The sequence below is a fragment of the Apteryx mantelli genome, chromosome 3 (assembly GCF_036417845.1).
Source record: "Apteryx mantelli isolate bAptMan1 chromosome 3, bAptMan1.hap1, whole genome shotgun sequence".
NCBI classification, from domain to species: Eukaryota; Metazoa; Chordata; class Aves; order Apterygiformes; family Apterygidae; genus Apteryx; species Apteryx mantelli.
The window spans coordinates 29,059,137-29,072,880 of record NC_089980.1 but is presented as its reverse complement, the minus strand read 5'-3'; the positions used below and the strand labels follow the sequence as shown (position 1 = coordinate 29,072,880).

Below are 13,744 nucleotides of genomic sequence, written 5' to 3'. Positions count from 1 at the left end.
CTCAAACAAAATCAAAACTGATTCTTGAAAGCACTGTTAGATTATTAACATCTGAACTTCTTTTAAGTTTAGATTAAAAATGCTTCTGTAAATTACATATTAGTAAGGTTAAGAAAAAGACAAAAATACTTACATTGCATTTACTTTCTCTTCTGGGCCCTGAACCTGGCCCGTTACAGTCCCTTTGCTGGTATTTTTAACCCAGCCGACCACTCCTAATTTCCTAGCTTCCTCTTCTGTGTACTGATTTGAAAAACAATAATAAAAAGGATAATCGGTGCCAGCACATACATCACACACCTATCACTTAAAAACCCACTTTCATTTTCATAGCTTTAAGACCTACACGTGGAAGAAATAGATCTATAGATGATGCTCATACCTGGGCATTTAGATGTTCTAATTCTGAACTTGCAGCAGAAGCAGCCAACTTCAGAAGAGGAATGAGATTATATATATATGTAATACATACATGAGTCATTTAAAATCCCATTTTTACAGTCATAGCTTTTTTTAATACATATTCTTCAAAAAAAACATAAAAAGATAAAAAACAAAGATTTGATGGTCCTACCCAGACCTTACATGCAAGCAGCAGGGTAACTTCTTTCTGATCATTTTTCTATGTATTGAAAGCTTCTGTGTGAGATTTTTTTTTTCTTCATTCAGAGGGAGGAGGCAAAAGACTTGCTCTCTTGATTTTAGGATTTTTTAAATACAATTGCAGTCACAAGGAACCCTAATAATCCTACATCATCCCAAACTCCCTTGTACCTAGTCTATTCCTTTCTCTAGCTATCATTATTATAAACAGTTTCTGTCTCTCCTAGTCATTTGCCTCTTCAACAATCAGTGTCTAAGCTAATTAAATTTGCTACTTATATAAACTTAATTAAGTTCCTTTTCTCCCGTTTCATTTCAAATCCTTTCCACCTGGCTTTCACCTCTTAAATTCCACCCTTAGCTGACGCATTACTACAAACAAATAGCAGTAAAGGTCATAATCTAATGATTCTGCTTTTCTAATATGCATTTTGCAATGCAACAGTATGTTACGCTAACTTTCTCAGTTATTCAGTTTCTCAGTTCTTGCAGTGAAGACAGGAACTTCCAAGTACATTGATCTTTTTAAATTGTTCGTATTTTCTGTCGTTCATATACATATGAAATATATGCATAGTTTTAACAATATGTGCCTCAAAACTGAAACAGTCGGGAACAGAAAGCCTGTTTTTCAGAAATCCATCGAAGTTTTGTTCCATGAAGGACAAAAAAAATTTACCATTATTAGCCAATACGTAGTACGCTGCCTTTACATAGGCATCGCATTTATACATATTAAAGGTATTTCCTCCATTTTGCTTCTTCTTGTATGTTTAGTAATGAGGTATAAGACTATACTGTCCATGTTCTTACACTGAATTACAGAGTGTAATCAGACTGACGGCTGTAACAATAAGCTTTCATAGAGCTTTTAGTATAATTGTGTAAGAAATAGCCACCAAATGTTTTACACTGTGTACAGTAACACCCAAAATATATACAGATACTAGAAGCGTACACTGTAGTATCAGCCTCTTTAGATACTTTTTTAAATACCAGCAGCCAATCTTCAGGTCAATATGACCACATTTCAAAAGAAATCCCATATAAAATTTTGGGTAGTCTAGCGTATAAAAAGGTGCTACTACCAATGAAGAGTATTTTTCAAGCTGATTATGAGCAACTTCTGCCCTCCTAAGCTGACCAAAAGTATGGGAACACAGCCGATAAACTAATAAGACCTACTGGGAAACAGGTTAGGACTGGCGCTGTGATGTGTGTTCTCATGGCTTCAGGTCAGCTCAAAACACAGGCAGAGCAAGCTTGCACCTGCCCACCAAATAATGTGTAGACGTACACTTTTCCCTTGGTAGAGGATAATTAAATCCAAGACACATTACATTCTAATCCTTTATCTATTTCCATTTTGAGCAATTTCACAATATATATAAACTATGCATAACAACTTTTAGATTTAATATTAAGCATGGGCCACTACTTTCAGAAAGAACTATTGCTAGTTGTTTTTGGAATGAGGCCTCTTGTTTCTGGGGCTTCTGTACATTGCAAAGCTCCCTGCTGGATGTTCAAAACTGGTGGAGAAGGATAGGAGTTGCAAAGACTAAATTTTTGTATCACATGGTTACAGTGAAACGTTATAAGCTTCCTTAAATACTAGTACTGCATTTTAATTGCTATTAAAAAAATCAAACTGGAAATACTTGGCTTCAGAAGCTATATCAAGACCTTCAGAATTAACCTTTCCAAAGACCAACATGTTATAATGCTCATGACTGCTGCATCAACAGTAAGCCAAACACACTCTTTAGATTCTACACAAATATAAAGAAACATTTATATGAATATACTTTTTAAAATACATTTTAATGTAATAATAATATAAAAGAAATATTAATTCTCTTTTAAATATACATGCAATACTTAACTAGCATAGAACTGAAAGTGTCAACTGCATGGGTTTGTATTGCAAAGCCCAGCTGCCATATTTTTAGCACTGGAAATACTATACTGCAAAGCAGAGGCGGAAAATCGCACGTTGCCTTACCATTCTGAAACAAACACCTAGGAAAGAAACCAAAGAAAGAGACGTTAAAATAAGCTGGCAAAATTTTACTAAATGCAAACATACACTAAACTGCAGACAGGTAAACTACTGTGGTCGTTTCCCAGGGAAATTTGAGAGAAAGGCTGTCACGCTTTAACGCCTGGAGGACTCCACAGAACCGGGCACCACCTGCTCGCGAGCCTCCCCCCGACAAGCCATGACCGCCATTAACGCAGCGGGCGCTTGCCCCTGTCGCTCGGGCGAGGAGGCTGCGCTGGGGAATTTCCCGGGGCTGAATTTCCTCTTGGCTGCCCTGCCGCAACCCGGGGCGTGGGCACTCCGCCTCCCGCCATCACCGCGGGTGGCCACGGCGGGCAGCGGAAAGCGCTCGCGGCCCCTTCGGGCACCGGCAGGCCGCGCCGCGCCGGCCCCGCTGCCCGCAACGGCCCGCAACGGCCCGCAACGGCCGCCGCCCCCCACCGCCACGCCCGCGCGCGCATGCGCGCCCCGGCGGCGCCGCAACAGCCCGCGGGCGCAGCCGGCGCGCGCTCACCTTGCACGCGGCCGAACACCTCGTAGTCCACCGACTTGAGCGCGCCGGGGGCCCTCGCCAGGCCGGACATGGCGGCGGCTGGGGCGGGGGGGCCGCTACCGCGCTGCTCTCCGGGCCGCGGCCGAGCGGGGTGCGGACGGCAGCGCGCGAGGCTCAAGCTTTCCGCGAAGGCGGCCGCTCGCCTACGCCGTGGCCCAAACCGACCCCGCACCCGCCCAGCGGTGGGGGGGGGGGGGGGGGAGAGGACACCCCCCCCCCCGCAAGCGCCCTCCGGCCCCCTCCGCGGGAGGCGCGGGGCTGAGGGGGAAAGGCCGCGGCCCTTCCCCGGCCCCCCCAGAACTAAGAGAACCTCAAACCCGGCACCCCTGCAGCCCGGCGGGGTTCGGTGGCAGCGGATCTGGAAGTGAGCTGCTGAGAGAGCAAAGGCCTGAAGGAGGTCAAGCCCCATGCAGTAGGCACATACACGCAACTGAATTACCCTGCTAGAGCTGCTCACGCAGGTAACTGACACCAGCTTTTTTTTTTTTTTTTTTTAAGAATTCCTGAAAGTTAAAAAAATATACTTGCAGTAAAAGTGCCCGAACCGAGGTGATTTTGGCTGATAAGATAGAGAATCAACTATTAGAGGGCTAAACATACCACTGGAATACAAAATTTACCTTGGCTTCATCAGGGAGAGAGGCCTACGTGACTGACTTGTCACCTTTGTTCTTTGAGACCATCGCTTCAGCTTTCACCCCAGGCTTTAAAAGCTCATTTCTATGGCCCCCTCCTGCGCCAGGGTGTACAGCGAAGCCAGCAAGGAGCCGGGCTGCTCAGCTGGAGCAGCAGGGCTTGGAGAGAAGGAAGACCCTTACCTCACACAAACAAACCTTCACAGTGTAACATCCTTAAAAAAAAAAGTCTCTTTAGGCCAAATTCTATATTGAAAAAGTTCAACAAACCTTCTTTAGAAGATTAACACGGCCTTCTCTTACTAAGATATAGAGTGATGGGCTGACTTTATTGTCTTTACAATAAATATCAAAGCAACAGTTATTTGCCTAATAAGGAGCCATTAACATAATTTTCTTCTTCTCCTAGCAGCGATGCAGCATAACCCAAAGGAGTTGTTTATATGTTTGAATCTCAAGACTTAGAGGGAAGTTAAAAAAAAAAATAGATCAAAATGTAGAAAGAAGAGAGCTTTCCTGTGACACATCAAGTAACTAGAGAAGCTACAATTAGATTCAGTGCAGAATAAATATTCAGATAGAACCAGAAATTTTTCAGTATTTTGGAGAATGGGAACACAATGGACAAAGTTATATCATTTGCTTAAAGTATATGACATGTTAAACTGCATCCTCATCTTTTACAAGGGTCATACATTTTGCTAGTGTAGCACCATTTTGTTTTAAAAGAGGAAAATTCTACAGCAGAGAGGAGCAGAAAGTAGTATAGTCTGAAAATCTTTTGTCATTTGCTGCCATCTATCAGCAATGAAGAGCAAGACAGGTCACAAAAATTCACAATAACAGCCTATTTACAGTATAAAGCATTGCAACTCAAGCCTTGAAACCAGAGTTTGTTTTGGCACAGATTATACCTCAATATCTGCAGATTCCAGTACTAGTGATGGCAGCCTTTCTCATGTTGAGAGAAACTTTGACCTTTCAATGAGTTTTCTTGATAAGACTCAGGTGTCCTCTTATTTCCACTGGTTCATTCTCTGGATGAGAATCCATTCCTGTCAGTCATTGGCCTTGAGAACCTCCTGGCTCACAGAGGTATTCTGATCAGCTGTCCTCCCACTGCTGTTGTCTTTTTCAGAAGTCAGTTTAAGGTTTTTGGATTTGCGCATCTTTCCTCTCTTTCCCTAGATGAGCCTGAATTCCTCATTACTTCATGACAAAGAATATTAGAGACATCTTGCAAAGATTGAAGAACTCTGCAAGATGATACCATGAGACCCTTTATTTTTTTTTTTTTTTTAGAGTCCAAGTAGTCAGTGTGAGTGATCATGCTGTATTCAAATATACTCTAAATAGCAAGAGAACCTTAGCATATATTATCTAGAAATGTAGGCAGTCTGTATGAAACCAATGAAGTTCTGAATTTTATTTCCCCTCTTTCAGCTGTTTGCTCTAGGGTAGTGATGTTGGCCTAAAAAGAATCACCTGGTTGTGTTTCCTAAAGCTGTAGCCAGTTCTAAAAAAAACCCACATGCACCTGCATCTGTTAAGGCATAAGATATATTCCTTGATCCTCCTGCAGAGGAATGTCAATGATTATCAAAACTTCCTCCAATTAACATTAGGATGAACAGAACATGTTCTTCCATAACTTCTGTAGATCTGTCTGGAGATGAAGTACAGTGACTCTCATACTGCTGCCACTGAATTTAGTGATTACCAGGCATTGGATTAAGTTTGCTACTCAGTAGATAAGGGTGACCATTTTATTACTAAGACAAAGCAACCATCACATTTAATACCTATCCATGAGAAATCCCAGGCTGTAGTGAATCCAAGTGATGAGCATTATATTGCTGATTTTCCCAGGCCTTTGCTATGCTCAGAGCAGGTACTTTTAAGATTCATCTCCTATTTCTACATAGGAATTTTAATTTTACTGCAAGTTTTCCTTTCTGATCACTACATATCCTTGTTAATTCAAGTCCATGTTAGCCAGCTTCCATTCCTGTATGTCTTTTTCAGAAAAAATTTTCATGTTTATTTGTATTCTCACTTCTGTTACACAGTTTGACTTTCATTCCCAGCATGCTGTCATCTAGCTAGAACTGTACATTGCAACATAAGTTTGTACAGACAGGCTCCTTTTTCCTGAGAGCTGCCTGGGAAGCTGCTTTACTTGACAGCTGATCTAATTAGTTGCTTAAAGCTTTAAAATGTAAAATTTTTAAATTAAGGTTTGTAGAAAATTTATTCTCTCATTTTATATATGCAGACAGAGTATTTCTCCTCAAAATAGTTCATACAGGGAAGATAAGGCTAAAAGCAGGAAACGGGAAAGAAAAGGAATACAAAACCAGTGGTAAATACATGTCAGGAATAACAGAAGATGTTGAGGGATATGGTTGTCTTGATAGTGTGGTGTTTACAAATAAATTTGTGTCAGGGGAGAATGGGAGAAGCCCCTCTAGAGACTTGATCTTGAGTAAGAAAGATTTTCAGTGCATTCAGAGATAAAATTTACAGTTTCTCTGGGCTGATGTCTACTGGTCTTATCAACTTTCTAGCACAGATGAACAACTTTTGTGTTGTCTACCATAACAATTTTATGGCAGATCAGGCACGCTCTGCCCCCCCCCCCCCAAACCTTCTCTTATACATAAGCACTTCCATCTGGAAGCATTAATATTGTACTTGCAAGTTTTGTAGCACCTCCCTTCAAACTATTGTCAGGTTTTTCTCTATACTGTCAACTTTCAGCCAACAGTGCTTTTCATTGTCATAATACTATGAATGTATTGGAATTTTGAATGGGGGGTAAGGGGGGGGAATTACTTTATTTATAATCAACAGCTGCCAGATTTGTTACTCTTTTTTGAAGCAGGAGCCAAACAACAGTTGTTTAACTACGAATATAATGGAACAGCACTTACAAGCCTGATTTTTAGAGAGCTTAAAGAAATGAGAGAAATAGTCCACTTTGAAGGAGTAGTTTATATTGCATTAGTTTCATAACTTTGGGAGAACTCAGCAGGAGCATGATTCACAAATGACTTGTCCCATTCTTGGCCCTGCTTCACCGATTCCCGATTAGAGTAACCTATGAGATGGACTAGAAGGACAATTGTACTTCTGCAAAAAAGTTTTCAAAAAGTTGTTTTTACATTGACATCTCATCTACATGAAGTGTTTGAGGAGCTTTTTGTGTTGGAAGGAAATTTCTGTCATAGGTAGGGCTAGTTTTACCACTAAGTCACCCATCTCTACTCTGAGCACTAAGCTTATAAAGATTCCTCCCAGTACTTGCCCCAAGTGCTGTAAGGATCTCCTACTGTCTTGTTTTTAACCATAGAATAAAAGAAAGGATAAAGTATTTTTGAGAATATCATTACTGGAAAACATCAGTACCTTGCAACGGTGCCATTGTAACCAAGTATCAGGGAGCAGTGCAAGCAGGGGCTGCTGCCCAGAAGGAGAAGCAAGGAGCTGAGGGTGACCACGGCACCAACGGGGTGCAGTCCCACAGTACCTGAGCAGGGGGCAGAGCCAGGCACTGGTAGCAGGGTCCATCCACAGCCCAAGGCACTGCAGGGGACAAACCAGGGCCAGGATCCATCAGGAAGGCTAGGCAGGAGATGAGACTACAACATAGGTCCAAGATGCATCCAAGAAACAAGGATAGAGGTAGGTAAACCTATGACTTAATCCAGGGGAAGAGTGTGTGCCTGCCCCTGAGCTTAAATGGAGCTCTTGGGCCAAGGCATAGAGGGAGGGTGGGTGGGTGGGTGGATGTCCCAGGTGAGGCTGGTCAGGGCAATTAGGACTTATTAGTGCCCTTAGGGCCTTGACACTGAACATCATCAATAAAATTGTGATAAAAGAATCTTCATATTTATATAGCTTTCATTTTAATTGACTGAATAGAATTATTCTGAAAGTTGCAGCTTTGTTATTTATCCTGTTTATTTCCAGCACAGAATAGGTGGAAAACCATTAAAAACCTTTCTTTCATGGAATGCCCATTTTAAGGCTTCTAGCAAGAGGTAGCACACAAAGGGCAGTGACTCCCAACCTTCCCTTCTTTGCTGTGTTCTCTTCCTCTGAGTTCACTCTATCGGACTTCTTTTTGCTTCCTATATGGCCATGATGTCACACTACCAAATCTACTTGACATCTTCCACTCCAAAAATTACTTTCTTTGGCTTTCACACTAATGTCCCATCAGCCACACAGCCTCCTACCTTGCTGCCAGAATTTATCCTTCAACCTCTGTTTTTTCAATTAATTCTGCTATTCACCATTTTCCACATCATTTCTATTTAATATGGTTCCTTCTCAGATCTGTCCATGATTGAATTACTGCTATCTTGCTATCTTGCTATCTTTTTGAAGAGTTTCTTACACAATCTACAAGCTATTATTCCTGACTGTTCTTTGGCGTTCTCCCCTCTTTCAGCTATCGGCTCTGTGGCTGATGTCTTTAGCTATACATTTTCTCTAGAATTCTTAATACCTGTGCAGCTATTTCATCATTCTGTTTATCTGAACCAAAGACTAAATTGGACTCACTTACGAACTGCCCCCAACTGTATTGATTTTGATGAGTGATTTCCCAAGGGTTATCAAAGGCTCTGGTTAAAAGAAGCTACTGTGCCTGTTCCCTATTCAGTGCTGTTCCCCAGGGAAATACTGAATATCCAGAAGGAAGACTAGAAACTATGTAATTTCAGTTTGTTCTTTCTAGCTTCTGATTTTGCCTGTCTTTCTTCTGTCAAATCCAATGCTTACAGCCTACCTATTTTCCACTTTTTAAAAAGAACACCCTGCCCTTCCTGTGTTTACTTCTTCGAGCAAAACAATAAACTTCCTCCCTCTGTCAGTGGTCTTCCTCTTTTCTCTCCCTTGTTCTCTTATCACATTTTCTCCTCACAAATTACTGCCCTGGCAATCACTCTCGTGACTTCATTTCTGAACAAGATCAATAGAGCTTTCAGCTTTGCAGATTTTCCTTCAAAATTGTGCAAGATTCTTCAGGGTCTTTGTTTTGCATTCACTACTTACATCATATCTAAATATATCAAAAGATTTCTGAGGCTTCTTTGTACAATTATGAAATAAGAGACGGCCTAACTTCCTCCCATTTTTCCCCTTTCTGCAGATCACCAGCTAAATGGCTTGCTGTCTATCAGCAGCGGTCTTCTCCTGGTGGAAGAGATCTTCTCTTACATACTAAAGACAAGATATAGAAGCCTGAAGAACAAGGCAGACCAACAGTGGGATTCTCAAAGAGCCTTATTCTGCCTTATTCTTTATAATATGTAAAACAATGGTTTGTAGCAGGAACTACTGAAGAAAAATGTTGAAAATATGCAAAATAATTTTTAATCCTTAAGCATTAGCACAAGACGAAGAAGTGTTCCTAGCACCTAAGGATTTAAGGAATACCATTCCTAGTAGCCATGAGTCAGCTTGTTCTGAGGAAAGTAAAAATCAAGTTCAATTGATGTAAAAGTGTAAATTGAAGTAAAGATTTAGGTTTCATATACCCTTGCCTATTTTAATCTTCAGCAGCACAGTTCCCAGGATAGTAGTGCTGTTATCTGAAAGGAAAACCACGCTTGAGCAAAAGCTTAAACTCTGATGCTGAGTTAATGGAATTTGCTGAAATTTGCTGCATTAGGAAAAAGAAAGGCTCTTGACTTGCAAACCCTCCTTCTCCTTTCTGCTGTCTTCCTCCAGGCCTGTAGAGTCTGAGCACCCTGTAGAAAGGGGTATTCTGTCAAGAAAGAGCATCTGAATGTAAATTAACAAGCCAGAAAACAAAGTCATGCTTGGCAAAAATAAAATCTCACATTGAAATACAACAAGCATAGGTGGAAGCTTTCTGTTGGTTTTTTTTTTAACTGTGTCAGAAACAAAAAATTACTTTGTATTGTAAAACTGCAAAACTTGAAATACAAGCATACATATTTTATAAAATCTTTGAGGATGGTCTACCTAGATAGTTATATTGCAATTATTACTGTGTTACCTAGAGAAAATTTCTAATAAAATGGTTGAAAGGAGGAACGTTGAAGAGAATTTGGCTACCCCTCTGGAAAAATAAAAATGAAGGATTGTTGAAGGCAAGGATGAAAATAACAATTGATAAAATATTTGCTTGGTTGTTGACTGATAAAATACATTATAGATGAATCTACCATATACCCATAACACAGTCAGATGACCTGATTACAACAGTTGTCTCCTGATCCATTTATATTGCAAAGGCCCAAATCCAGCAATCTGATCTGTGTGGGAGGACCCATACACCTGTGCAGAGGCCCACTTAAGCAAGTGGAGCACTGTGCATATGAAAGGTCATGTGTACACAGATCAGATTACGGGACTGCAGCCAAACTTTGTGCGGATGGGACCTAAATTTGTCCCTCTCGTGGTCTAAAATCATGGACTGCTCACAGAAAGTAACACAGAAGTTATATGGTGACAGATAAAAAATTGTGAACAAATTATTTTACTGTGGCTAGAATATATTTTGTAGATTTTGTTTTATTTTGTGTTTTTTTCAAACAGTTATTGTAAGAGTCTGGATATACAACAGCTATGGTTTTGTGCAGCAAATTACATGAAAGAATTTTTGTTTTAAGTCCCTCATTCAATACATCCTGATTCTGTCTAAGGCATGAAGATCTATAAACTGTGATTTTCTCTGAAATCAGCTTTTCTTTTGTAAGTTAAAGTAGTAATTCCCAAATTTCTTTTTTTTTTCTGTGATCCCACTCACAGCTTGATAATTTTGTTTGACCTCATATAAATATGAATATTCAATGAAAATAAACTTCAGCCCAGTTTGAACCTTTTTTTTTTAATCATTGCCACGTTACTAGTTGGGTTATAACCCTTAGTTTGCTTAATGCTCCTCCACATAAAGATCTAAGGCAATAAATCACTAAACCTCCACTAAGAAAACCACATCAAAATTGAGTTCAGATTTTTCAGTCTAAATTAAGCTTAGAAGTATTTGCACTGCTATATGAAAAGAAAGAACCTTCAGGTAAATCAATTCTGGTTATTAATAGTGAAAAATTTTAATCTGAAAATATAATAAGGAACTAAAACCCTAGATAAAAATGAATGCCTAATATGAAGATATCAGCCCTGAAGACTTGCATCATCATTTGAAAGTTCTCTTATCTCATAAGGAGTCATTAAATAAAACATGAGAATGTGAACGGGTCTATCCGTCAGCAAAAGATCCATCTCAAACAAAAATGTGACTGTTAAGGTTATGTAATTGAGCTCTATAGCATAAGAATCAGAAGAGGTCAAGTCTTTCAATCCTGTGCTGGAGTGATGGATCAAAGAAGTCTCAGCATGATTCAACACAAACTTACCTGCTATAATGCCTGCAAGGATTTAAATTCACCAAGTATAATTTCATCACAGAAAGAAAGTATAACTTGACTTTATAAGCAGTTTGTGAACAAAAGAACAATTTAACACTAATAATGATTTAATTTTGTGAACCTAAGGCTTAGGAACTTTATTTACAAATTAGATTAGATCCTAAACTAACAAACGTGTAAAAGGAACATTATTCAGGAAACAGTCTATTCTGCACACAAACAGAAGGTTAAAATTCCCCAACCTAGCAAGCTATTCTTTTTGCATTGTCTTCATGCTCTCTATATTTTACTTATTTTATTGATCAATAATTTGAAAAGTCATGTTTCCTCAGGTTTTAGTGGAGACCTCAGTGGGTTCCAGAGATAAGGTGGGAAAGGATGATGGGGCTAGGAGAAGAACTGGAGCCAAGGCCACCTCATATGTTTAGACCCAGCTCATTAGAAGTCTCAGCCTGACAGCTTGATAGCAAAGCAGATGGAGATTTATGTGATGTTTGATTTGTGAAATATCCATCCACAGGAAATGCATTAAAGCTTGGGAAAAACATTGGCTGAGATTTTGCTAGTGGTTATATTATCTCTTCTTATGCAACACACTGAGGAGGAGGAGATACAGTTGTTTAAAGCAGTTAGCTCTTTATTCCCATTGGAATATGGGAAATTTAAAAATTACCCTTCCCACAGCCACTAGAACAATGATGTCAAACTGCGTGGAGGATTTGGGGATCTATAAAAGGTCTAAAAGCAAAAAAGAGTGTGGGTTGGTAAAGGAATAGTTTATAAGGGAGGTGGGTTGACAGCTCTTACATTTTGCAGTACTGTGAAGCTATTATTTGATTCATTCTCATTAACTGCATTAGCCCACTATTTCTTCTCAAAAGCAACAATGAGAAGCCCTAATTAGTATTTCAGAATCTTGAAACGTGTTAGTGCAGCCTATGTCATCAAGTATTTCAATCAAGTCTTGCTGAATTGATTATAGCTTTAGTTCTTCACAGATAATTTCAAAATCTTAGATTATAATTCATCCTGGAAAACATAAAATGAGCTATCTGGTATTATTACAGAGATATCTGAGAACCTGTGATGGCCAAAAACTGGTGGTGATGGAGGGGTTGGAATAGCTTCTTAAAATTAGCAATACATATTGTCATTTTGTCATTTTAGTTCAAACATTTATTCTCTGGAAAACAGAATAGTTTGTTCCAAACATTTACTTTACCTTTACTTTAAATTCCCATACTACTGCCTCCTTAAATTGGTACATACGAATTAGTATTTCTACTAGAAAATGGAAATGGAAAATTAGTGTAACAACAAAAATCTGTTCATATGTCCATCTTGCTAAAATAAAAAGGAAGAAAGCATGAGCGGCAATAAGTCCATAGATACTGTCTATATTGTAATATATGAAACCTCAGATGGTTTCAGATGATCCTTTTGTTTTTTATTCATAATTCTCTGATGCAGGACTTTGTACTGGTAAGAGTAAGAGTAAGCTGATAAAAGTAACAGTTCTTTCCTTAAGAAACAATGGTTATGCATTCATTCTGTCCCATCTCTACTCTTTTGGGATCTGGAAGTGACCCCTATTTGGTGACACCTCTGGCACCTTTGAACAACTCCAAATTCCCATTCATCCACTTCCCATTTCAAAATGTCTGCTTTTCAGGTGTTCACTTGCCAGGGATAATCAGGGTGACTCTGAGCCAATTTCTTCTAATTTCAGAGCTTGTCAGTCCTCCTGCAGCTCCAGTTTCAGATGCAGGTGATCAATCCCTTACAAATAGAGCTGGAATTTTCCAACCACGTCTCATCAGCCCTTTGGGTCTGTAGATAAATTCATGGCATGATTATATGATTTTAGAGTGTATTTGGCAATGCCAAGAAAGCATGAATCAGATTCTGCATTCATCCATTGCAATGCTACTGCAAAAGAAAACCCCTGAGCATTGTAGATTGTCCTATCACTATGTGCCTGAGGAATATCAGGTAAAGCCTACTCTATTGTCCCAGAGAGCTCTCTTTTGAGTTTATGTCTTCTCAGCTTTTTTTGTTCAAGACAGATTCCCCTTCTCTCAGTCACTCCTTAGTTCCTTCCTCCAGTTCTTGGTACTTTGCCCAGCAGAAGGGCAGCTTCTGGGTTTATACTAAATATGGTTCAGTTTTCCATTGGGTTTAGCCTCTTAAGTTACAATATACAAATGTGGCAAATATGACTTTTCCTTCTCCCTGAGGCTTCTCTGAATTTAAAATCCAATTGTTTTCCTTAATTAGAACATTCCTTCTATACTAAACTGCCCCTCTGATAGTTACAACATTTCCAAGATTGTTATGAAGCTTTAATTTACAGTCATTGTTTCACCTTGAATTCTTAACAGGACATGTGACACAATAATAAAAAAACACCAATTTACCATTCCTTGAATCCCAGTTTTAGTCAGCAGGACCTACATTCTCATAATCATGCCCCTGACACAACTGTACTTATTATCCCCATGTT

The 13,744-nt window shown here is 39.5% G+C and overlaps 1 protein-coding gene across 4 annotated transcripts in view; it reads right to left on the bottom strand.

The window, feature by feature from the left end:
• The window catches only part of ACYP2 (acylphosphatase 2), a 69,352-nt gene extending 65,966 nt beyond the window's left edge, over window positions 1-3,386 (bottom strand). Inside the window, exons 1-4 of one of the 4 annotated variants that reach the window (XM_067293006.1) lie at window positions 3,162-3,386; window positions 2,609-2,625; window positions 383-430; window positions 134-243 (exon numbers count right to left, since the gene is read on the bottom strand). In XM_067293006.1, coding sequence (XP_067149107.1) covers window positions 134-243; window positions 383-430; window positions 2,609-2,625; window positions 3,162-3,231 — 245 coding nt within the window. In that variant the 5' untranslated portion in view covers window positions 3,232-3,386. Of the gene's footprint in view, window positions 1-133; window positions 244-382; window positions 431-2,608; window positions 2,626-2,855; window positions 3,041-3,161 lie in introns of those variants that run through there. The other 3 variants (XM_067293004.1, XM_067293007.1, XM_013949918.2) reach the window with 3 other exon arrangements.
• Window positions 3,387-13,744: the final 10,358 nt, after the last annotated feature.